General features: G+C 44.3%; 1 protein-coding gene, 2 long non-coding RNA genes and 1 other non-coding gene across 7 annotated transcripts in view; 2 read left to right on the top strand and 2 right to left on the bottom strand.

The window, feature by feature from the left end:
- URB1 (URB1 ribosome biogenesis homolog) overlaps window positions 1-24,705 on the top strand; it is a 118,888-nt gene that overhangs the window by 10,149 nt on the left and 84,034 nt on the right. For all 4 annotated transcript variants that reach the window (XM_024239472.3, XM_063720872.1, XM_002830634.6 and 1 more), the window contains exons 5-15: window positions 3,317-3,413; window positions 6,344-6,429; window positions 8,038-8,163; window positions 9,147-9,271; window positions 13,154-13,349; window positions 15,001-15,138; window positions 18,434-18,607; window positions 19,739-19,868; window positions 20,666-20,782; window positions 21,889-22,001; window positions 24,138-24,257. In XM_024239472.3, coding sequence (XP_024095240.3) covers window positions 3,317-3,413; window positions 6,344-6,429; window positions 8,038-8,163; window positions 9,147-9,271; window positions 13,154-13,349; window positions 15,001-15,138; window positions 18,434-18,607; window positions 19,739-19,868; window positions 20,666-20,782; window positions 21,889-22,001; window positions 24,138-24,257 — 1,422 coding nt within the window. The remainder of the gene's footprint in view (window positions 1-3,316; window positions 3,414-6,343; window positions 6,430-8,037; window positions 8,164-9,146; window positions 9,272-13,153; window positions 13,350-15,000; window positions 15,139-18,433; window positions 18,608-19,738; window positions 19,869-20,665; window positions 20,783-21,888; window positions 22,002-24,137; window positions 24,258-24,705) is intronic.
- Window positions 1-24,705, bottom strand: part of LOC129052306 (uncharacterized) — a 35,994-nt gene that overhangs the window by 1,823 nt on the left and 9,466 nt on the right. The gene's annotated exons all lie outside the window — the stretch shown is intronic.
- On the top strand, window positions 4,534-4,669 carry LOC112130563 (small nucleolar RNA SNORA42/SNORA80 family). The gene has a single exon (XR_002912810.1). It is a non-coding gene; the product is annotated as a small nucleolar RNA SNORA42/SNORA80 family (small nucleolar RNA).
- LOC129052307 (uncharacterized) lies at window positions 8,004-18,437 on the bottom strand. The gene is made up of 3 exons (XR_008517293.2): window positions 15,836-18,437; window positions 15,319-15,455; window positions 8,004-10,287 (listed from the first exon to the last, which is right to left on the bottom strand). It is a non-coding gene; the product is annotated as an uncharacterized LOC129052307 (long non-coding RNA).

Raw genomic sequence — 24,705 nt, 5'->3', positions numbered from 1 at the left:
AGCCACTGTCCCCACCCTCCACCTTTTCAGTTTCCTCTGGGGCAGTCAATTATAGCAAATCCCAGATGTGAATCATATTTCACTATAAATATTTCAGCATGTACTCTAACAGAAAAAGACCTTTTAAAGAACAGAAACCACAGTGCCATTATCACGCCTAACACATTAATAATTTCTCACTGTCATCTGTTACTCAGTTTGGTCTCAGGTTTTTTCCATCTCAAAAATGTTTTTACGCTTTGTGATTCAGATCGGGATCCAAACAAAGTCTACATTGCATTTGGTTGATATGTTTCTTAAATATCTTTGATCCCTTTTGAGTCTTTGAGTTTTTCTCCCTCATGCCATCCCCTGCCCCCCCCTTTTTTTTTTTAATGCTATTTAGTTGTTGAAGTGCTGGCAGGGATTTTTTTTTTTTTAAATGAATATATGTTAACATTTTGGAGGAAATTATTAAAACCTCATGAAGAAGGAGGGTTATAGATAATATTCATCCAGCCAAAGAAAGCATTGTTAAAATCCTGTGCCAAAGAGCAGTTTTACCAAATGTATTTTGGTCTGTTTTAGACAGTGTTTTGCAGAACAAGCCCTGAGGAGTTCAGGACATTTTCTTCCTGGAATAATAACCCTGTGAGGTCACAGGGTGAGAATGAAGAGCAGGCATGTGGTCCACTTGCAGTAGGAGTGGGACGCCTTTGATGGAGAGGACTGGAGACAGAGGACGGAGCCCCAGGGGGCCACGACAGTGGCAGAGCCTAGAGCCTAGAGTGGGCAGCTGCTGTGTCCTGGGGATCTTACCCACTTCCTCCATCATGTCAGGACAGGAAATTTGGAGTTGTCTGGGGTATAAAAGATGGAAGCCAGGAGGTGATAACTAAATCCCTTTTCATTTATAAATTCATTGCTGGAGGGACCCACAGGAGGTCTAGTTCTGCTGTGTACCAGCAGCGTAGAAAGATCTAGAATGGCAGAAAACCTGGACCAGCATTCCAGGGCCCTGACTCCCAGTACTGTTACTTCAGTGGACACAAAATAAAAGCACAGGAACTTTCCACTAGCAGGGAAAAGACAGAATTTAATTTTGCCAGGCAAGTTTTAGCATTTTACCAGCATTCATCTGGAACACAAGGCATGTGTAGGTCAAGAAAATTAACTGCTTGAATTAGATGGCATGTTTATTTGAACAATGAGGCATAGGGATGGCTTGGGAGCAGCTTACGCTTCCTGAGGACAGGGACAATATCTTGGGTAAACTTTGCACCCTCTCTTGGCCTGAGATGATGGCATCTTGAATGGAATGAGTGTTTCATAAAAACTGAATTGGTGGGTTAAGGCACTGGAGCGTTGCTGACACTATGGAAGTGCTGCACATTCTCAGCACCAATGATCATTGGAGGCAAACTCCTTATTGTGATGAGACACACAGATAGGTCCTCAGAACAGAGAGGATAGTTTGAAGGTCTCAGTTTTGGAAGAAACTCGCATTGGTGTAATAAGATCTTGCTGAGATGCTGTGTGACATGGACGGGGATAAACTCAATAAATGTAGTGAGTGTGCAAGGCCTTGATCCACATATTAGGGAGCATGGGTTGGATAGCCTTCCTTTTCTCCAGAAGAAACAGACCCAACAAAATAAGATGGAATTAATTAAAGACTTGCACAGAGACCTAACTGGTGCCAAGTATGGTCCTTGCACCCTGAGAAAAAGTGAAATGAAAATGGAAAATGCCACAGAATCTTGTGAAGAAGGAAGAACTTCTCTGTAGTTGAACATAAGTAGTATGTTTGTACAATTACTTCTTATCTCAGTTTTGGTACTTAATTAGCTGTGTGACCTTGAGTGAAATTTTTTTTTTTTTTTTTTTTTTGAGATGGAGTCTCACTCTGTTGCCCAGGTTGGAGTGCAGTGGCGTGATATCTGCTCACTGCAACCTCTGCCTCCTGGGCTTAAGTGATTCTCCTGTCTCAGCCTCCCGAGTAGCTGGGATTATGGGTGCCTACCACCATACCCAGCTAATTTTTGTATTTTTAGTAGAGACAGGGTTTCACCATGTTGGCCGGGTTGGTTTCAAACTCCTAACCTCAAGTGATCCACCCTCCTTGGCCTCCCAATGTGCTGGGATTATAGGCATGAGCCACTGTGTCTGGCTGAATTTTTGAACCCTCAGTTTTCTCATCTGTAAAATGGGTGTGGTGTGGGCATCTCTCCCTCAGGCTGTTATGAAGAGTAAATGAGATAACGGATGTGCAGCATTTGATATAGTGCCTGGCACATAGTAAGTGCTCTGTAAACATTGTTCTCCTCCTCCTCCTCCTCATCATCACTACTACTGCCACCGCCTCTCCTGCTACTACTAAATGGAACAGAACCATCTGGAAGGCAGAGATTACTCCTTAATTTTCCCAGACATTTTGGGGCAGTGATTTGTTGTGATATTAACTTATTTCTTGGCAGTGAATGAAGGTATCTTTGGAGTAACTGTGAAGTAGAGAATAGTGCTGGGTGTAAGCAATGGAGGATCCAGGCACACCTGCTAGTTCTGGAACAGCTGATGAGAGACTGACATGATCACATGCCTTGAGTTCCTTAGATACAAAATGAGGAGTGATGTGACACAGCTTTGTCTTAATGATACTAGGAGGGGAAGCTGATCAGCAACTTCCCAGAGGCACTGGCTGCTGTCACGGTGTTGGGGCCCTCCCCAAATGTGCCCACTGCCCTGGTTGGTGGCTGATGCCTGTGGACAGTGCTGGCTACAACCCTGGGAAGGCCTAACAGGGTTGTTAACATGACAGCATCTGTGCTTTGGTTTGTGGTATGAGCTAATAAGTTATTTATAATATCTCATAAAAACCAGACATCACCACATTGATGTCTCACCAAAAGCAGTACCAGCCATTTCATCATCTCTGGATTTTCAAAAACATAGATTATTTTCATCAGCAAGCGAGAGGAGATGGATCTAGGCAGGCTGAGAGTCTTGCTGTACACCAAAGTGGCCAAGAAATGAAAATGTATGTGTTATAGTCAGTGAAAGGAACACTACTATTTTTTACCCATACTTTTGTATTGAGAATAGGGCTTGAAAGAGAAGGAAAGTAGAGAAGATTACCAGGGAAAGAGAATAGAAAAAATTTTTTACTTTCCATGAAGCATGAGCATTGGTTTCAGACTTGCATCCCCTGGTGACTGGGGACAAGGCGGGGGGGCTGGTGATGTTGAGACGGGAGGGGTGTGCTTGGCCACTGTGTTGCTGATTCCTTTGGCTGTATGTGGAATATGCATGTGACATGTAGGTCTCCTTTGTCCTCTAGGGAGTGTACGACGTTCGGCAGGCCTACGTTCAGTTTGCTCTCTCCTTTTTAATTGTGGGTGATGACAGCACTATAGTGCAGGTGTTGGAAGTGAAAGGTAGGTGTACTCCCTTGTCCCTTAGGAAAGCCCATTTGTTTTGAAAAACCTACTGCAAACCGTTTCTTCCAAGTTCAAAAAAAGTCTGCAGCCTTTGCAGTTGCTGTGTACACCAGATTGAAGGGTGTGGGAAAGGGAGGTGGGTGAGTGGGTGCAAAGCCTTGGTCAGTACCATTTTGATATCACTGGTCAGAGTGAACAGAGTTGTTCCTGTTATGCCGTCTGGAATGCTGAACGATGCCGTAACAGAGGATAAATGCAGACCTCAGAGAGGCAGAATCAGGCAAACAAAGGAGGCTTTATGGCTCTGGAACCTACTCAGGCTCATAGCCTTGGCTACCTGGATTTCCTTGGGAGCTGTAGTTTTAAAAAATAAAGTTAGTTTCTTTGGTGGCTTAGCCCTGTGTTACGAGAATATCAGTAACAAGGCTTCAGAGAATTCCAACTTGACCACCTTTTGGTGGCTGTGTCCCTAGAGTGAGGATTGGCATCATTTAATCTACTAGGGCCCCTTGCATTTTATCAAGAGATTCACTAAGATGATAAATGGCAGCACTTAGCTCAGCACATGGCAGTTGCTTAGTAAGATTCCCTGGAATCCTGGCCTGTCTGGAGTTGAGGAGCAGTCCCATGTCCTGGCCGGAACTCTGAGAGTTATTGAGGAGGAGTAGCAGGGTGCTGTACCCAGGGTGTCTGGGTCTCCAGCCCTTCTTCTCCCTCCCAGGATGGGAGATCTGAACTGCCCCTGGAATGTGACTGCTGGGACCATTTAGGAGAAGAGTGCAGGCGGTGGTCACCCTGTATGTGGTCAGCCTGGTCTGTGTGGGGCGCTCCATTGCTGCTGTCATGGAGCAGCGTGAGAGTGGAGATGTGGTCTCTGCATAATGCAGCAGACAGATTTTTTTTTTCCTACTTGTTACCAGGCACTAGGTTCAGGATGTCTTGCTGCTGTCAGGGCCAGTAGTTTCTTCAAATTCCTGTGGGTCATTTCAGCTGTCTGGCCTTTTATTCAAGGACAGTTGGTACCATTTACAGTGTTGAAGAGGGCTGGAACGTACTACAGTTTAATGTTTCTGCTGGGAAGTTTGGCCGTATGCATCAAAACTTCTAAGGTGCTTATGCATGGGTTTGGATTTATGATGGGCCCGTCCCCCCGGACCTCTCATAGTACCCCATGCCAGAGCAAACTGTAGCCCTGAACCATTGCCTGGCCTCTGTGCCCGTAGGCTGCTGGCACTGAAGTGGGTTGCACAATAGATGAAGAAAAAAGATTAAAAAAACTTTTAAGATACTTGATCCTGCAATTCCATGTCTAGTCATATATGTCTAGTGAAATAATTAAAGATGTGAGTAGAGGTTTTGTTAGGGAATAATATTTCTATTAGCTGGAAATGGGACTTCTAACTATCCACCAGTAAGGAATTGGCTGAGCAAATTGGGGACTGTTCATAAGATGGAATGCAGCGATTAAAAATACTCTAGAGGCTGGCTGTGGTGGCTCACACCTGTAATCCCAGCATTTTGGGAGTTGGAGGCTGTAGGATTGCTTGAGCCCAGGAGTTCTCGAGACCATCCTGGGCAACATAGTGAGATTCTGTCTCTACCAAAAAAAAACAAAAAAAAGAACAAAAACAAAAGTTAGCTGGGCGTGTTGTTGTGTACCTGTTGTCTCAGCTTCTTGGGAGGCTAAGGTGGGAGAATTGCTTGAGCCTGGGATGTCAAGGCTGCAGTAAGTCGAGATTGCGCCACTGCACTCTAGCCTGGAGGACAGAGGGAGGCCCTGTCTCAAAAAGAAAAAAAACCTGCTGCACTTAATGATTTCAAAGTTTTTAGTGATATATGATTGGGTGTAAACTGAGTTATAAAACTGAAAAGTACGGTCTCATTTTACTCATAGAATAGCATGAATACATCAGAAGGTTAATAGTTAACTCAGATGATGTTAACAGTGTTAACTTCTCGGTACTGAAGCTTTGACTTATTCTTTTGGTTTGTCTGGTATTTTCTGATTTTTCCTTTTTCACAAATAATGAATTTGCTTTTGTAGAAATTCTGTGTGCCCAGTAAGCATGTATGTAGCAAGGAAAATTGTAATTGTTTTGCTGCTTCTGCCCATTGTCACCACTGTATTAATAATGATACAGTGTCAAGCTCTGGTGGCTATTTCCTTGGGGATTGAAAAGTAGGGAAAGTAAAAAGTAAACAAACTAAATCACCCAAAATTCTACTGCCAACTTAAAAAAGGATGACCATCTTTTTAAACACATCTCAGCAAGTCTAAGCAAGAGAGAAATTTTATTAGTTTGTTATACCATACATTCTCTTTCAAATAGTATTTAGTTAATTTTAATATGAGAAAAGAAAAGTAAAATAGAACTAAAGACCTACTGAACTTCTTAAAAAGTTCGGTCATTGGTTCACCTTTAGGTGCTCTTGATTTCTTTTTTTTTTTTGGAGACAGTGTCTTGCCCCGTTGCCTAGGCTGGAGTGCAGTGGTGCGATCATGGCTTACTGCAACCTCAAACTCCTGGGTACTGGTGTTCCTGCCACCTCAGCCTCCTAGGTAGCTAAGACTACAGTAAGACTACGGGTGCGCACCACCATACCCAGCTAATTTTTAAATTTTTTTTTTAAGAGACAGGGTCTTGCTATATTGCCCAGGCTGGTCTTGAACTCCTGGCCTCAAGGGATCCTCCCACGTTGGCCTCCCATAGGCTGGGCTTACAGGCATGAGCCACTGTGCCTGGCTTCTTGATTTTTTCTGTCATGGAAGTGGTTATTTCTACCAGAAACTTGTATAGTTAAAAAAAAAAAAAACTTGAAAAAGTAAATGGCATTGTTTGCTGTACCACCTAAACAGTAATATTCTTTCATCTAGTCTCATTTTCAAAATATGTTTGAATTTAATGCTTTGAAACTTTTACTTTCAGAATTTATTCCTTGCATTTTTAGCTCAGGGATAAAGGAAGATAGGATCTCTACCATCAATATTTTATTATCCACACTGAAAACAAAGGTACGTGCTTGGTGATCAGTGTTTCTGTTGTCTGTTTGCCCTTGGGAATGGAGATATTCTCCGGTGTTTTATAGGACTGTAGAGCTACAACATCTTTTGTTACGTAGATTGTTGTATTGGTTGAGTGGAAAACTATTTCCTAAGCAGAAACTTGTTCTTGTTGATGAGCATATCCCGGGACTAGAAGGTTAAAGAATAGCTGAAGCAGCCAGTGATGTCCAGACATGGCTGCTGTTTTATTACAGCAGCAGAAAAGCTGCTGGTCAACATTTCACAGCAACCCAAAGTAATCATTGTGAGCTGTAAATTATAAATAATACTTCATTCACATATCTAGCAAAATGTTGTTTTGTGTCATGTTCCATATTCTGCCTTTTGCAAGCATCTTATCGATATTTTAAAACTTGCTAAAATGATCACTGCCTTTAATACAGAAACACTTTAAATCATCAGTAAGAAAAATTCTGTGACCCTCCCAACATGACAAGTTGTCCAGAGTCCACATGAAAATGGCTAATAAGCATGAAAGGACATTATTTCGAAGTATTTTAAAGAGTGATTCTCAACTGGGGGCAATTTTGCCTTCTATGGGACATTTGGCAATCTCTGAAGACATTTTGCATTGTCACAACTGGGGAGGTACAACTGGTGCCTAGTGGGGAGACAGCAGGGATGCTGCCAAACATCCTGTAATGCCCAGGATGGCCCCCGTAAGAATTACCTGGCCCCAAGTGTCAATAGAGCTGAGGCTGAGAAACCCTAATTTAAAGTAATGCAAATAATGACATACGGATTTTTTTGGCTACTAAAATAGCATTGACTTTTAAAAACGATGGTGTTCAGTGCTAGCAAGGATGCTTTGAATCAGATGCTTTCTTGAGGAGGAAGTGTTGTATCCCCGATGGAAGATAACAGTTCTGACAGGATGTGTCAGAGGTCTTAAATATGTTCATGGACCCTGACATATGGTTGTTCTGAACTGGGGGAGTTGCATCAGAACCTCTAGGGGAATGTATTTGAAATATGTATACCTGGGCCACACCCCTAGGGATTCTGGGGGTAGGTTTGGGTGGAGCTGAGAATTTCTGCCACAATTTTACTTGCAGGAACCAGTGTCAAGTCCAAAGTCAGATGCAATGAAGACTTTGTTCAAGGATGCTAATCACGGCTTTTTGGAGAATAACCAGAATTTAGAAACAACTAATTGTAAACACCAGGGGAATGGTTAGATAAGTTGTGGTCCAGTCATAGGATAGAATGGTATTTAGCCCCCCAAAATGTTCTAAAGGGATTTTTAATGACGTGGAAAAGGCTTATGCTTCATAAGTAATCATATATAAATAAAATCTCAGGCAAAAAATAGCTAATACATACACATGTATATTGTGTGGGTGTGGGTGGTGACTGAAAGGAAATATATCAAAATAGTAACTAGGTATCCTAGGATGGTTGGGAATATTGGTGAATTTCCCTTTATGTTTTTCCTTTTTTTAAACCAAATTTTCTGCCACTAGCATGCCTTATTTTTATAATGATGAGAAAACAGTAAACACCATTTAAAAAATAATTGAATTCCATGAACTTCATTTGTTTTATTATTGTTTTCAGGTAGTTCACAATAAAAATATCACAAAAACCCAGAAGGTGCGTTTCTTTACGGGGCAGTTATTGAACCACATAGCATCGCTGTACAACTGGAATGGGATTACCGATGTGAACCCAGAAGCTGTCAAGGTGCTGACACTTTTTGGTTTTCGTTGACCTCGTTGTTGGAATTTGATCCTCAGGGTTGGGAGAGGGAGAATTCTCAACGCTGCACCAGACTTGAAGTCCCCTCATTTGATCTGTTTCTTTTGACTGTGGTTATATGGTTGTATTAACCGTCTGCTAACTGCAATAGGATTTTTTCCCCTAATTTCTTACTCATGCTAATAATTTTTTTTTCTTAATTAGAAAACTGTGATTTCCTTGGGCTGAGCCCTGCAGCGGGGTCATCCTGACCCTCTTTTCCTCTTGCTTTACCTCTGCCTTCCCGTCTTTCCGTTCTTTCATGTCCAGTTGTTGGAGTTTCAAGGCTTGTTGTATGTTTTTTGTTTGTTTGTTTGTTTTTAACCTTAGGATCCTGAATGTCTAGGAGCCTCACCTACTGACATATATAATTTATTTTGTGCTAGTTAACTCATGTGCTAAATTGAAACAGCTGCTCTTAACATTGACCCAATGCCAGTGTGTATTTTAATTTTCCTCAGGGTGTTACTGAACATGGACTTGGCCAGAGCAGTAAAGGCACAGACTTCCTGTTAACATTATAATAATTCACCTCTCAAGAGCCTACTATTTCACCTCCTTTTTATCTTGGAGACTTGCCCAGGTCCTCTTGTTTTGAACATGTTTTTGTATGCTCTAGACCAGCAAGCCTCGGAGGCTGCATAAAAACACTCCCAAATATGGAATTTTATTCAAATGAACAAGAGAAATTAGATCACTTTAAAGCTTTTAAAAATACAGGTTTAAACTTGCCCCTCTTCCAGAGTATTCTTTTATCTTGATCGGTGTATCTTTTGTTGTTGTTTTCATTTATTGTTTGGAATGACACCAAGTATTTAAAATGTTTTCTAAATTGTCATCGGCAGTTAATATTGTCCTTGTTTTTACTCTAGCTCTTACTAAAATGTATGATCTTGGGATTTTCACTGAATTTTTAAAAATCTTCATAGGTTTCTGCTGAAGAAGCAGGGAAAACCATGGTGCGGGAGCTTGTTCATAACTTCCTGATGGATCTTTGCTGTTCACTTAAGCATGGAATTAATTTTTATGATGCATCTTTGGGTACCTTTGGCAGGTAAAGTATAACACTCTTGTGGACCCCAGGGTGTGTGTGTTCCTCAGAAGTCACCACATACATGAGTGTCTAGTGGAACTGTAGTAGGTTAGAACTAGAATTGTGGACATCATCTATCTCGTTTCAGGGTTGAACAGTTGTAATCCCAGAGAACTTCTACTCGTTGCATGTCCTCGGGGGCAGTTCTGAGGGTAGCTGTCTATTAACACTTAGTTAGGTCATGGGATATTTCACTCAGGGGGGTGCTGCGGATGTTTACCTAAAGACTTTGTCAGCTGGAGCTCAGAAAAGGTGTCTGCCTTCTCAGAGAGGGTTGGCCCTGACATGGGCCTCACAGCAGTCCTGACGCAGGTACCATTGTTATGCCAACTTTGCAGAGGAAGAAAGTAGTTCTAGAGAGGTCAAGACACTTACCCTGGTTAAATGGCAGAGGTTGCATTGGAATCCAGGAAGTCCAGCTCCAAACTGATACTAAACAGTCCTCCCTCTCCTTGACAGGCTGCCCATGAGTCACGATTTCAAAATTTTTTTTTACATTTTGTTTCACATTTCACAATTGTGATAACATTTCATCAGTAAGGAAACATATAAAGTTCAAATCTACTGGTTTTGATCATATTCTTTGAGACTTTCTTTTTGTAGTCGTATAATACAGGTCCATGTAATTTTTTTTTTTAATAACAAAAATGGATTACTACTGTTCATCCTATCTGCTTTTTTCCCATTTGACAATAACAATATTGGCCGTGTTTTCTGGTCATTGTAAATGTGTAAATGATATATTGTTTAATCCTTGTTATTCTATCCTAGCATTATATCACAAGGATTTAGGCAGTTTGATTTACTTCTAATTTCAGCCAGTCAGGAAATCAGGTGATTCCTTCAGAATGGAATAACATGGTGGGAGTTTTTCTGTCTGCTTATGACTTTGGGCATGTTTTGATTCTGAGGTCACTGTGATTTAACTTGTCACATCATTTCTTTTTTCTTTCATCAGTAAGAATGAGCTCATTTTCCTGCCAAAACATAACAGCAGACTTTTATAGTCGAATAGAATATTACACCATGCTTAAAACACATGCATTGTTCCCCCTTTTTAAAGCATTTTTCCTCCATAACTAGGCCCGTGAAATAGATGAGCATTTAATGAGCATATTGAATCAACTAGTGGGTATGAGTCTCTTTGCAGCAAGCTGTGATTTATGTGAATTTTGAAGCCATGGGCAAAAGAAAAGTGTTTGTGCATAAGGGAAAGGAAGGAGATTTGTTCGTGGATGGTAATAGAAAGCTTTGAGAACACTGAATTGCATCGTTCCCTGTTCCCCAGTAGACATGTGGCCCACTCATTCATTTCATTCAGGTTCCTGTGCAGACCTCACCACTTCAGGGAGGCCTTCCCCGACAGCCCTTTCTGAAATCGTCCCTCCACTGTCACTGTGCTTTTTGCCTGGCTTAGGCTTCTGACTGTTCATACATTTATTTGCTGATTTATTTATTTGCTTGTTCATTATCAGATTGGTGAGAAGTGGTGAGAACGGGTGCCAGTCTATTACGGGCCTCCAGTCACTAGGACAGTGCCTGGCACATAGTAGGTGTTCACTGAAAGCTGGTGTTACAGCATAGAGCAAGGATTGGCAAACTTTTTCTACAAAGGGCCAGATTGTATTTTAGGCTTGGCAGCCTACACAGTCTGTTGTGACCACTCAGTTGTGCCACCAAAGCATCCATAGATGTAAATAAGTAGGTTTACCTGTGTCCCAATAAAATTACAATGATAGGTGCTGGGCCCTACTTTGCCAGTCCCTGGTGTAGGTTAACAGAGCAGACAGCTGGGCTTCAATCCCAACTTAGCTCTGAGACCTTCACTGGGTTAGGCATCCTCTCTGCCTCCATTATCTCGTCTATAAAGTGGGAATAAAAGTAGTGCCTGTCGCAGAGAGGTGGTGATAACTGCCTAGAGCAGTGTCTGGCGTGTATTGTGCACTACATAAATATTAATGCTCTCCATTTTATTACGTTGTTGATTAAAATAAAGCATGTGTAGTATTTTTAGCACTCTTTGTAGATTTAATATCCTTTTCATTTGACAGTACAAACTATTTGTTTTGTTCATGACATTTTCATATTAGGAAAGGATATTTTCATATCCTTTTTTAAAGGATAGTTTTTCTGATCAAAATTATACTTTCTAATTTGTTTTTTAAAAAACTTTTTTTACTATATGTAAAGCTGTCATATAGCATCGTAGTTTTACTCAATTTATAAGGGGGATGTGAGACACTGGGGACCCTAGAAACCATCACTGTGTCGTGCACATGAGGCAGAGTCTGAGGATTTTCTGGATGTTTTGACTTCCCAGGGTCAAGCAGATAGGAAAGGGCGTATTTTCAAAAAAGACTTTGAAGCAGGTGAAGCCTAGTGTCCTGGGGTTTTGGCTGTGTGGATCCTGGGGTTTTACTCCCTTTATGCAAGTTTTAGTCTCTGCAGACTTTCCTGCTTCTCACTTTTTTTTTGAGATGGAGTCTCGCTCTGTTGTTCAGGATGGAAGGCAGTGGCACAGTCATAGGTTACTGCAGCCTCGAACTCCTGGGCTCACCTGCTGCTTTTATTATCTTTTCATACCTTTGAAGACTGTCCCCTTTGAGACAACTTTTCAGTATTTTTCTACAGTAGATTTTTTCCACATCCTAGCTTCTTTCAGCTGCTAAATGAAAATGAAGGAATTTGAAATAAGCTAGAAACAGGGAAGGCAGAAGGTCCATGCAAAGACCTCATGCTGTCTTGTCAGATTTCTTGTCAAAAAATAATTTAATGGCACTCTGGACCATGCAGCAACTCATGAGCAGTTCATATAAAAAAAACTTTATTGCCAGGTGTGCTGGTGTGCACCTCTAGTCCCAGCTACTCAGGAGGCTGAGGCAGGAGGGTCACTTGAACCCAGGAATTCGAGGCTGTAGTGAGCTATGGTCACGCCACTGCATTCTGGATGACAGAGCAAGACCCTGTCTCTAAATAAAGAAATAATAAAAAATTTAAAAAATTAAAACAAGTCCCCCTTTCAAGAGAAAAATGTCTTATCTGCATTTTTTTACACTCACACTCACATATGTATTTACATAGTGCTTTTTTTTTTCAGATGGAGTCTTACTCTGTCACCCAGGCTGGAGTGCAGTGGTGCAATCTCAGCTCACTGCAACCTCCACCTCTCAGGTTCAAGCGATTCTCCTGCCTCAGCCTCCCGAGTAGCTAGAACTACAGGCGGGCACCACCACGCCTGGCTAATTTTTTTGTGTTTTTAGTAGAGACAGGGTTTCACTATGTTGGCCAAGCTGGTCTTGAACTCCTGACCTCAGGTGATCCTCCCACCTTGGCCTCCCAAAGTGCTGGGATTACAGTCGTGAGTCACCACAGCCTGCCCTACATAGTGCTTTTCGTGTGTGGCTGGAGGAGGAATGTCAGTAAAATCTCAAAATGAAATCTGGGGCATGGATTCCTCCCTGCTGGTTTTGTCCTTTCTTTTCAGTAGCCTTGACTTCTAGGCAGACTGGTAGATGACTGAGGTAGAGTGAGAGAGAATGGTTTTCTTCCTTTTCTTTAGAAAGCAAATTGAACTCAAGGGAGGGAAGTAGGAAAGAAGAAAGGGAGCAGGACAATCAGAGACTTTTTCAGCCACTCAGAAGTAGAAGATGAGAGGGAAGCCCTCTGTGGAGAGCTGGAATCCCCAGGCCATGGAACTCCCACTTTATGTCCTGGGGGAAATTCCCCACGTTATTATTGCTGTGTTCACTGAGGGCAATTCTGCAGAGCTGCGCGTCACCATGAGCTCTCAGGGTGCTTTGACCATTTTCTGCTGACCTCTCCCCATGTCTCTTTCTCTAACAGAGGTGGAAACCTGACACTCTTGCACTTCTTGCTGGGTTTGAAAACTGCAGCTGATGATGATCTGGTGGCTGACCTTGTGGTGAACATCCTCAAAGTGTGCCCGGACTTACTGAACAAATACTTCAAGGAAGTAACGTTTTCCTTTATCCCACGAGTGAAGTCTACTTGGTTAAATAATATCAAACTACTAAACAAGGTAAAAAAACATGATATTTAAAAGTCTGTTAGCTAGGCTGGGCGTGGTGGCTCATGCCTGTAATCCCAGCACTTTGGGAGGCTGAGGCAGGCGGATTACCTGAGGTCAGGAGTTTGAGACCAGCCTGGCCAACATGACGAAACCTGTCTCTTACTAAAAATACAAAAATTAACCAGGTGCGGTGGTGTGCGCCTGTAATCCCAGGTACTTGGGAGCCTGAGACAGGAGAATTGCTTGAACCTGGGAGGCGGAGGTTGCAGTGAGCTGAGATCGCACCACTGCACTCCAGCCTGGGTGACAGAGCGAGACTCCATCTCAAAAAAAAAAGTCTGTTAGCTAGGTAGGGGGGCATAGGGAGTTGGGGGACTGGCAGGCATTCTGATCTGGTAAACTGTACAATATGAAGACCTTTCAGGGATAAAAAGGGATATTTTAGATCATGTAAATTTGGTGTCCTTATCTTCTATAGCATTTTGCCTTTCACTGAGCTGAATTTGAGGTTTATTTAGAATCTTTTGAGCCAATTTATCCTGTTCATCAAGACTTTGCTTAGAGTGAAATCTTGTTGAGTCTCAGCACAGTTAGACTGGGATTGATGAGATGCCTGATTATCTTTTCTCCATCTGGGCTCATAAAAAGTAAAATAAAATGAAATGTCTGACTTGTAGGATAGTTTTTAAAGGTTGCTGCTTCAATTAGAACAACTTGAAATAAGCTGTGGAATGTTGGTCTGCTGGTTTAAGTGGATGTGTGTTACCTTCCTTTTGATCATAGTGTCAGTATCTGCCCATTTTACAAATAGAGGTACCTACTGTTAGTTCTTTGGCAGTAGTGCCTGACTTGTTTGAACTCTCTGTCACTGATTCATGGTTTGCCTAGTGGTAAAATACCTGGGATTGTTTCTTTTGCCTCTATCTGGACCTGGCATTTTCTGTAAAACCAGCTTTTATTCTGCTTGAGTGCCTATGTGCACAGTCTCCACATTTACCCTTGGGATGAGGAGGTTGTACTCCACCCCTCATTTTGGTACAGATAGCCCTGGGGCCAGCACCCCTACTAGGAGCTGCATCTGATGAAACATCTGATTTGTAGGATAGGGGAGGGGTGACTGTGTGGTCTTTGCAGGCCCAGTGTTGAGTCCTTACTTGGCTGCGTACTAGCTATGTGGCCTTAAGGAAATTACCTAACCTCACTGAGGTCCAATTTTGTCACCTGTGAATATATTTTTGTTTTAATGTAAAGTGTCCCTATCCCAAAGGGTTGTGAGGAAGCTTTGAGAAGATGGCTTCTTGACATCCCTTCCTGACATCATTTGTCAGGTGCCTGTCAAGTGCAGCGGGAACTGGTAAGTAGTACCATTCGTAGTTCTAGCAGTGATTTGTTTGCCATCAGAGGTTTTAAGAGACTCTGCAGACCACAGGTCAAGTTCTGCTCTGAAGGTCCTTTCTCTGCTAACAGCCGGTCTCCTGACCTGATTTGTCTTTGACAAGTAGATTTGGGGGTTAATCTTCCACTCTGCCTTGTGGGGAGTCTCGGACCTTTACCACTGTAATTATTTGATTGAATGGCTTCACCTTTGGGTGCCTACAGCTAGTCTCCGGTTTGAAACTTACTTCCAGCACCAACTAAATCTCTTTTTTGCTTTTCCTAGATCTATGAGGCTCAGCCGGAGATTTCCCGGGCATTTCAGACCAGAGAGTTTATACCGTTGCCTCGGCTCCTGGCAATGGTGATGGTGACCACAGTGCCCCTGGTGTGCGATAAGAGCATGTTCACCCAAGCATTAAACGTAAGGCCATGTGGTTGCCCCACTTCTGGAACTGCCTCCAGCTAAACTCGCTGGCTACATGATGTGATTATTCTGAGAACTGGCCTGGATGTGTTTGATTGTGTTTTGTCAGGGAGCCTCTGAGGCTTCCAGGACAGAGGCTGTAGTTTGAAATAGCCCATAAGTGACAGGTCCACGTACCGGGTAAGGACCTTGGAGCAAGGAGACTTTGCTTCTAGGGACAACGGACTTCATGTCCTTGGCCCTGCTCCATCACACAGCGGGGACCCCTGCATCCCTCCAAGCCTTTCTAGTCTTGCCTGCGGGTGAAAGAATGTCTAAATCAGAAGAAGGAAAGTTTATCATTAAAATCTCATTAGTTTAGAATTTCCAGACATGGTAGAACTGAAATTTGCCTAGCAAATTCTTTCTTTTATGGTTTAGGTGAATGGTGTTAAGATGCCTGGCAAACACATACTTTGAAGGCCAGCTGTTTTCAGGCGTTTTTGGAGGACATGTTCATGGAAGAAATTGATACTTAAATTTTACATCATTATTTATTATAAAGGTCCCCATGTCCCATCAGAAGCCACATTCTGGGGGGGTTCACATGTCTTTCACCGCAGCATCATGGGCCTAGGTGAATGGCTATGGGTTGTTGGCACACCTAGGTCCTGGGCCCTGCCACCCCCACCTAACCCCAAGTTGCCTGAGATACCTGGGGGAGGACAGGTATTCGGAGGGGTGTCTTCGTCCTTCCAGGCAGGCTGAGTTGTTGTGTGGCTTCAGTAGGAACAGGTTGGCTGTGGTGGGTTGCACAGGCCTGGGTTGGCCCTGTGGTAATGCGCACAGTCACTGTAAAGTGGGGTGGACTCCTGAGACCACATGGTGAGATTCACCATTTTTTGATACCCCTCCAGGGTTTGTGCTGAGCATGGGTGATGGGGTGAGGAGTAGAGAGGAGGCCTGTGTGGGAGTAGGCAGAAAGGTTTTGTGTTGTGTTTGTCAAGTCATCATATGCAAAATTAGCACCCAGCTAGCTTATCCAACTGTTTTAATTAATGTGGGAGACATTTGCATTTCTCAGAGGGCTTGTAGGAAAACCAGATTGAAAGGATTAGTTTGATGAACTTCCTTTATTTTTTATTTATTTTTATTTTTTATTAAAATTTTTTTTCTTTTTTGAGACAGGGTCTCGTTCTGTTGCCTAGGCTGGAGTACAGTGGTGTGATCATAGCTCGTTGCAGCCTCAAACTCTTGGACTCAAGTGTTCCTCCCACCTCAGCCCCCTGAGTAGCCGGGACTACAGGTGCGCACCAACACACCCAGCTAATTTTCTTATTTTTATTTTTTGTATAGACAGGGTCTTGCAATGTTGCACAGGCTGGTTTCAAACTCCTGGCCTCATGCAATTTTCCCACCTCGACCTCCCAAAGTGTTGGGATTACAGGTCTGAGCCGCCACACCCAGCCACATGTGCCTCCTCTGTGGGCTCCATTTGCTCTCCCTTCCAAGCTTGCTCCTGATAGTCTGGGAGAGAAAAGCCTGTCTCCTCCTCCTCTCACAGTGTTGTTTCAGAACAAAGGTTTGTGCCCCTATAGGGGTGTTCTAGCTCCTGCACGGAGTGGCTCCAAGGAAGGAGTCTCAGAGGACACAGCCTCCTGTCACCCTGTTGGCTGTTGCCATGCCCTGCAGGGCCAAGGCCAGGGCCACTGAGCCCAGCCTTGCCTTCCCTCCACAAGTGCCCTTTCTGAGAGCCAAGACTGTGTTTTTATGTAAGTGAGACCCAGTGATGTGAGTGCATCCAGGGATTGGAGTTAGATGATGTTTGTTTTTTTTTCTTTTATTTCTTATGGTTTTGTCTAAAAAACTTTTAAAGCATACATTTTAGAGTCAGGAGGAGAAGCTTTAGCCTATTTTAGAAACAGGAAATAAGAAAGCATTTGGAAGCAGGGCCCCAGGCTGTTGGTTGAGCTTTGTGCTCCCAGCCCCTTGGGTGTGGTGTGCACGCTTGTGTGGGGCCTGCCTTTGAAGCAATTGTGGGGCTGGCCATTCTTGGCTTAGGATAGTTCCTGTAGTCCTGATTTAGTGTGCAGTGTACACAGAGTGAAGCCGCAGCTGACTGGAATGCTGGGGCTCTGGGGTGTCGTGGTTATTGAGCTGAAAGTAAACCAGAAAAGCTCTTTGTTTCTACCGCACTGTCAGTCTGCAGTGTCCCAGCCAGGGCTTTTCAGATCTCAGTGTCGGAGGGCTCTCCTGGGGATCATGTGAAATGCAGATTCTGCTTGAGTTGTGTGGGCCGGGGCCTGGGATTCTACATTTCTCCTGAGCTCCGGGAGATGCCATCATATGATGCTCCTGGCCCCAGAACACACTGTGACTAGCAGGGGCATGGACTGTTTTCCTACTGTTGGTAGTAGCACAGGTTCTTGAACCCTACTCAGTCTCTGCAGTGAGTGACTCTCCCAGGTGTCATTCTGACTGGAAGTCAAGAGCTCTGGATGTCACAGGCGTGTGATGTGGGTTGCTTGCTCACTGAACTTGGAGGTGGATTTTCATACTAAAGTACCTGATGCATTTTTTTTTGGCCATTCCTCCACCTGATGCTAATGTTTTTAATAGTGGTAGAATCCTGGGCAACATAGCAAGACCCTGCCTCTACAAAAGGGAAAAAAAAAGGCTAGGCACGGTGGTTCACACTCATAATCCCAGTGCTTTGGGAGGCTGAGGCAGGAGGATTGGCTTGTGGCCAGAAGGTTGAGGCTGGCCTGGGCAACATAGTTAAGTCTCATCTCTTAAAAAAAAAAAAAAAGCCAGAAGCGGTGGGTGCCTGTAGTCCCGGCTACTTGGGAGGATGAGGCGGGAGGATTGCCTGAGCCCAGGAGCTTGAGGCTGTGGTGAGCTATGATCACACCATTGCATTCCAGCCTGGGCGACAGAGTGAGACCCTGACTCAAAAAAAAAACTAGTGGCAGAGTGGGTTCTGGTGAGATCTGTTGTTAATGGAGAACTTTCACAGTAGCTGAGTGGTTGTCTCAAGGCTTACCAAAGAGCAGATGATAAAAATGAAACTACTGCTGGATGCTACCATTAGTGGTCATTTCCTGGCAATTGCTGAAGTCAGACCCAGAGGATGTCAGGAGGGCGAGGTACCCAGGTCGCCTCTTCTCACAGTGTAGAGACCAGCAGTTTCATGCAGCTTCCCCTGTGAGTGACCTGAGGAGGGGCGAATGCCAGCCAAGCCCACAGCTTAGCAAATCTGTGTCCACCAGTGTATCCTAGAGACATTTGTACATTTAACTCTTTTTCTTCCCAGTTGGACAGCACCTCAGTGAGGCACACGGCCTTATCCCTTATTTCTGTCATTTTGAAGAGGGCATTAAAAACTGTTGACCACTGCCTAAATAAAGAGGTGTGGCAGGAATCAGGCGTGTACACAGCTGTGATGATGGAAGAATTCGTGCAGCTCTTCAGAGAAGCCCTGAGCAAGGTAGGCTCCGATCCGGGTTTGGGCTTTCCTTCCAGACCTCACCAGGTGGAAAAGGCCATTCTGGGAGCCCTAGGGTGGAAGCCAAGTGATGTGTCCTTGGAGCCGCAGGGTTGGACAGGCCAGTGGGCAGTGTGGTAGCGTGGGTGCTGAGGGTCAGCTGAGAAGACCTGCTGTGATTGTAGGCAGTGATGTCACAGAGCGTGATCCAAAAGTCCTTGTGCAGAGTAAGAATTTAGACGATACATGTGTTCTCTCACAGGGGTTCTGGCTGTGGTGGGGACCTCATGTTCAATCAGGAGCCGTGGTGATGTTGTCGAGGGGTAGATTGTGTCCTTACCCCTCACCTATGGCTGCAGGCACACACACAGACCACACTGTGGCCCAGTGAGAAGGGATGCAGTGGCTCAGGAAGCCCCTCTTGCTTCCTATGGCTGAAGGCCAGGCTTCTGTAAACTGGCCGGCTGCTCTGAGAGCCCCAGTCACACAGGGCAGCTTTCCCTGAGCTGCTCCTGAGAAAGTCTTTCTTTGTTCCCTGTGTCTTTTGCGTAGGTGAATGAGGCTTAAGGGGTTTGTTTTAATGATCAGCACTTGCCTGTTCACCAAATCCTTACTGTGTATAGTTCTAGAAATTATACTGCAGAACATGGTTGGGCACGGTGGCTCACGCCTGTAATCCCAGCACTTTGGGAGGCCAAGATGAGTGGATCACCTGAGGTCAGGAGTTCGAGGACCAGCCTGGCCAACATGGTGAAACCCCGCTTCTACTAAAAATACAAAAAATTAGCTGGATGTGATGGTGGATGCCTGTAGTTCCAGCTACTCAGATGGCTGAGGCACGAGAATCACTTGAACCTGGGAGGCGGAGGTTGCAGTGAGCTGAGGTCACCCCACTGCACTCCAGCCTGGGCGACAGAGTGAGACTCCATCTCAAAAAAAAAAAAAATTATACTGCAGAGCAGAGCTTATGTGGATGTGGGCCTGTTTTCTCACCACTCTTCCCTCTCCTTCTTACACACACTCCTCTAGACTCGCACCCACTCCCTGTTTTTTGCATCTAGTTAGTATGTTCAGTTCATTTGTCTCCCTTCGTGGTTGACTACAACTAATGTTTTGCTTCCTTTTCCCGTTTAGATTTTACCAGACCTGAACACTATCGTGTGGGTCTGGCAGTCACTTAAAAAGCAAGAGACCAAACAGGATGACAAGAAAGGGAAGAAAAGGAGTGATGGGGCCCCGGCTGCCTGCGATGCTCGCCAGTGCGGTAAGGTCTCAGGGGTGAGGGAGACCCTCTGCCTTTTGCATGGGACAGAGCTGACACTGGCAGTCTAGGATAGCTCCTATCCAGAGAGTCCTGGAGCAGTTCTTGTTTCAAGGCACCTCTGGCTGTGAATGTGTCTATATCCTTTTTCGCTTAGGGAGAAGAATTGGAAAGGAATCATAGATTGAATTTTAGTATCTGTTAGAAACATGCCCATCTTTATGCAAGCACTGTGTCTCTCTGAAGACTTGAGTGTTGGGTGCCATGTGCTCTGGCCTTTCCAGGGATGGCAGTATGGGGGTGCTGTCTCTTGGTCTGCAGATAGAGCTCAGAGCCTTGTTGTTGGTCAGGCATTGAGCTTTGTGTCTTATGTCTGTATCATATTTCATCCCTACGGCAGCCCTGCAAGGGTAGGCCCTGCTGTATGTCCCTGTTGCTCAGATGAAGACACGAAAGCACAGGGAGAGAGAATGACCAGAACCTGTTTAAGGTCACAGCAGTGAAATGAGGTTTTAACCCAGACCCCCTGAACAGTTTTAACATTTTTACCACGTTGACTCCTTAGATCCAGGTACTGAGCAGTCTGTCTGCAGCCTCGGTGTACAGCATGCAGTTGGCTGCAATGTGGTGCCACATTTGGTTCAGCTGCTCAAGGACAAAGAACCAGTATGTTTTCTAATTCAAGCTGTTTTCTTTCTTTCTTTCTTTCTTTCTTTCTTTTTCTTTCTTTCTTTCTTTCTTTCTTTCCTTTCTTTCTCTTTCTCTTTTTCTTTTTCTTTCTTTTTCTTTTTTTTGTGCAGATGATGTGGAAACCATTCTTTTGAAAGCTGTTTTGCTCCAGGTCATATGCCTCTACCAGAAGGTGGTCCCCCACGTGGTCATGCAGTACAATTTTGACTTCAGCAAGCTCCTGAAAGGTGGGTTTCAAGGGCTTACAGACAAGCCGCCACTGTTGCTGCCAGTGTAGATGGAGGAAGTGCCAATAAACCAGAGCAGAGCCCTGCAGCCAAGAATCGGGAAGGCTGGTGGACGGTTGGCTGCGTGCTCATCCGTCAGCCTGAGAAATTGTACTTGCATCAGTATTTTTTAAATAGCTGGTCTTCCTTAAGTAAGTATCAGATGAACACTTGGTAGCAGTGAGAATAGTGGAAGAAGCCAGCCAGCTTTCGAGTGCTGAGCAACCTGCATGAATGGCCCACAAATCTGATCATGTGACGTTAACTCTAGTCACTTTTCAAGGGAGCAGGGGTGCAGAGGGTGTAGCAGAAACGAGGGTCCTGCAGAAGGGACATCCTGTTCATGCAGAGACACTTTTGACATAGTTACTTCATCTTTTACCCCACTGAGTCAGGTTCAAATTTGTAAAGTAGCAGTGTTGTCTGGTCATGTTTCCTGGATGGTAAAGTTTGTCTGATCCACTTTATGGATCAGAAGACTTGCAAAAATATCATTCTTGGAATTTATATGAGCTATTGAAATACTCCTTTTCAAAAGCTGCAATTCACTTTTTAATCATTTGAAGGTGAAAGGTTCTCTTTGCTGTGGAAATATGAAATTTACTAGAATGTGGCCATTTAGTATTTGGTAGCAAAGGAGAAGCCCAGAGAGCCGGCTAGAGGATGAGGACCCAGTCTCAGGCACAGGTGGCTGCAGTCTCTGTCCACAAAATGCTTGCTGTCTGGGTAGCCAGGGAGAACGTTAGCGAGAGCCCACCCCTGGAGGGCACATGGTGGGTGCAGTGATTGCAGCTGTTCAGGGTCAGTGTGGGCTGTGAGGCATGGGAAGGTTTCTTCAGGCAAGTGGGATTTGGGCTTTTTGTTGAAAGATTTGGGCAGACCAGGGCATGGGGGCACATCAGGCGAGATGTGCCATGTGAGGGTGAGCACAGGACAGAGAAACAGAACCCTGCATCCACCCTTTTTCTTTCTCCATGGTGAGTTCCTTGTCCTTCTGGCCACGGCAGCAATTGCTGGGCACCCACGTCCACGTGACCCTTTTCAGCCTGCCTCTTTTTCACCCATAGGTGTCATCTCTGAGCAGGGCCTTCAAGAGGAGGTGCCTCCCGTTCTGCAGCACCACATGCTGAAGGTGGCCCTGGAGCTACCGGCCAACAAGTTTCTGTGGTTAAAGGCACAGGTAGGAAGCAGAACTCCCAGTCTTCTGCCCTAAGCTAACCTGCTGGGCCGGGTGGCTTCTTGGCCTGATGAATTGCTAACTGGCTCAGAACCTGATGGGGCAAGATGCAAGAGGTTAACAGTTCTCATTTTAGAGAGACCCACAGCAGAGGTCCTGATTCATGAACCAGGAGGCCTGGGAACCTGCTTGCTTTTGTAAACTAGGGTGCTTAATATGTCCTTGCTGCAAATACATTGTTGCTGGGTCCAGGGAGTTTCTTGTTTATCTCAACTGTTTTACATTTTTCTCATTTTTAAATAATAAACAAAATAAAATACATTCCTTTTCTTTTGTCCTCATCCTGGAAGAATTAAAGACGAGATGAGAATAGATAACCAAGTCAGGAGAGGGTCGAGGCTGGTGGAAGAATCAGTAGACATTGCTAGCATTTTTTTCTAGGTCTTTAATAAAATATCTTCCAGAACTTTTTGGAGAACATAAGGTTAAATCATAAAGGGAAGCTCAGGATGCCACAGATATTTACGCTGGGCTTAAGCCCAGGATGCTGCATCATTTCTATGCAAAGAGGAGGAGGGAACATGATCAAGCAAAATTAATCATTGTCCAAGTGTTTCTTATAATCTGAGCTGATGTATTTTTTAATGACTTAGATCTTATATGGAACCAGTAGTATGGAAATGTGTGTTGTCATTTTTACACTTGACATTTCCAGGAAGACTTAAGAATGCTGTGCCTCTGGGACTATGTGTCTCTCCCTCGAGTCCCCGTTCTGAGGCTTCCCTGCATTGTAGCTGAGGATCATTCTTACTGAGAACTTACTCGCATGCTGGGCAGGTTACGGGTGCTTCATGTGGCTGCTCGGTTCATGCTACTTAAAGACAAGGCAGCTGGACACAGAGTATCAGAACCTTCTGCAGGGTCCTGTCCATGAGTGGTAGGTCCAGGATGGGACCCAGGTGGTACTGCCCAGAGCTCTGCTTGCCACCATTCCACTGAGATGTGAGGTCATTGCCACCAGTCCTAGGGAGGTGACAGGCTCGGGCATTGCTGATTGGTTTTCACTCCAGCTCAACTGGGCTCATGGGATCTTGATAATTTAGTTGGAAAGTGAACACAGGCCTCATAATTTGAAAGAGCTGGTGTGAATTTATATCCTGCGCCCCACCTTATGCTTATATCTGCTGGCTCTGCCTAAGCTAACCAGCACCTCACCATCTTCAGGGTTGTCCTCATTGCCAAGGGCTGCAGTGAGACACACCGGCTCAGTAGAGTTTGGACTGGGGATATGGAGCTCCATGTACTTGTTGAAGACGTGTTCGAAGCCCAAAAGCCTTTTGAGGAGGATAAATTATGCATAAGCAATCCATTCTATCAGCACTGGCATCGTGATGAAAGTAATGAGGACATCATTTGATGGACTTAGACAGCCTGGGGTCCCTCCTGCTCACCATCCACCAGACAGCACAGCATCTGCCTTGGTTCCCAGTAAACAGCCAGGTGCCTTCTCAGTGCGTCAGTTTCCACATATGTAAAATAGGGTAGCAGCTGTACCCACCTCACAGGGGTGTTGGGAGGATTCAGTGAGTCAGTGTAAGCTGGGCCCCTAGAACGTCTCCAGCACAGGAACAGGGCTACCTGTGCTTACTCTTGCTACTCTTCCTGCCAAATTGTCGTTAAAATGAGATGAGATAAGGACCTGGCAGCATACTGTGTGTTCAGCAAGTGATGGCTCCTGTTAACGTTATATTTTGTTTTTTGTTTTTGGAGATGAAGTCTCACTCTGTTGCCCAGGCTGGAGTGCAGTGGCGTCATCTGGACTCACTGCAACCTCTGCCTCCTGGGTTCAAGTGATTCTCCTGCCTCAGCCTCCCAAGTAGCTGGGACTACAGGCATGCGCCACTATGCCTGGCTAATTTTTGTATTTTTAGTAGAGACAGGGTTTCGCCATGTTGGCCAGGCTCGTCTCGAATGCCTGACCTCAGGTGGATCTGCCCGCTTTGGCCTCCCAAAGTGCTGAGATTACAGGTGTAAGCCACCACGCCTGGCCCCATGGTATGTTTCTAATATATAACTGTATATTAAAATTATATATGTAATTATATATACTAAAGATACGTAATATTGTTTAAACTCTAGGAAGGCCCAGATGCAGAAATTATTGGAGGTGAACGATCGGTATTTTACTTACTAATGAAAATGTTTGTGACCAGTAGCCATTTACAACTGAAGTCATTGACCAAACTTCTGATCATGAAGGTGAGCATTTTCTACCAGTTTCTAACTCTGAAAAGCATTTTGTGTAGATCTTCCTTATGGTAAGTGTTTAGTTAACAGTTGTTGAATTCAGGAGGTATTGGGATTGTTTTTAGTTTTAAAATAGAAGGTTTTATGGCAGTTTAATTTATCGTGTCTTACATAGCTACATTCCTGAGAGGCAGCCTGGTGCATTGGAAAAACGTTTTGTTTTTTTTTTTAGGTAGGTCATTTCTAGCTTGTTGTAGGCTCAGTACTAAATTTTGGCTTCTTGGTGTTTATTAGGCAGTGCCTCTTTCCTCCTTCTCAGGCTCCGGCCTTCTCCAGGGCTTTCAGCCTTTTTGCCCGAATCCATCACCCACAGCACATGGGTCATCAAAGCCAGTGGAAGAGAATAGGAATTTATTTCCTTCTCTTTTTTTGTCCTTGATACTCATGTTTCCAGAGCTAT

This window comes from Pongo abelii, chromosome 22 (genome assembly GCF_028885655.2).
Source record: "Pongo abelii isolate AG06213 chromosome 22, NHGRI_mPonAbe1-v2.0_pri, whole genome shotgun sequence".
Taxonomy (NCBI): domain Eukaryota; kingdom Metazoa; phylum Chordata; class Mammalia; order Primates; family Hominidae; genus Pongo; species Pongo abelii.
Note: the sequence above shows the minus strand (reverse complement) of the source record. Positions and strands in the feature narration are given on the sequence as shown.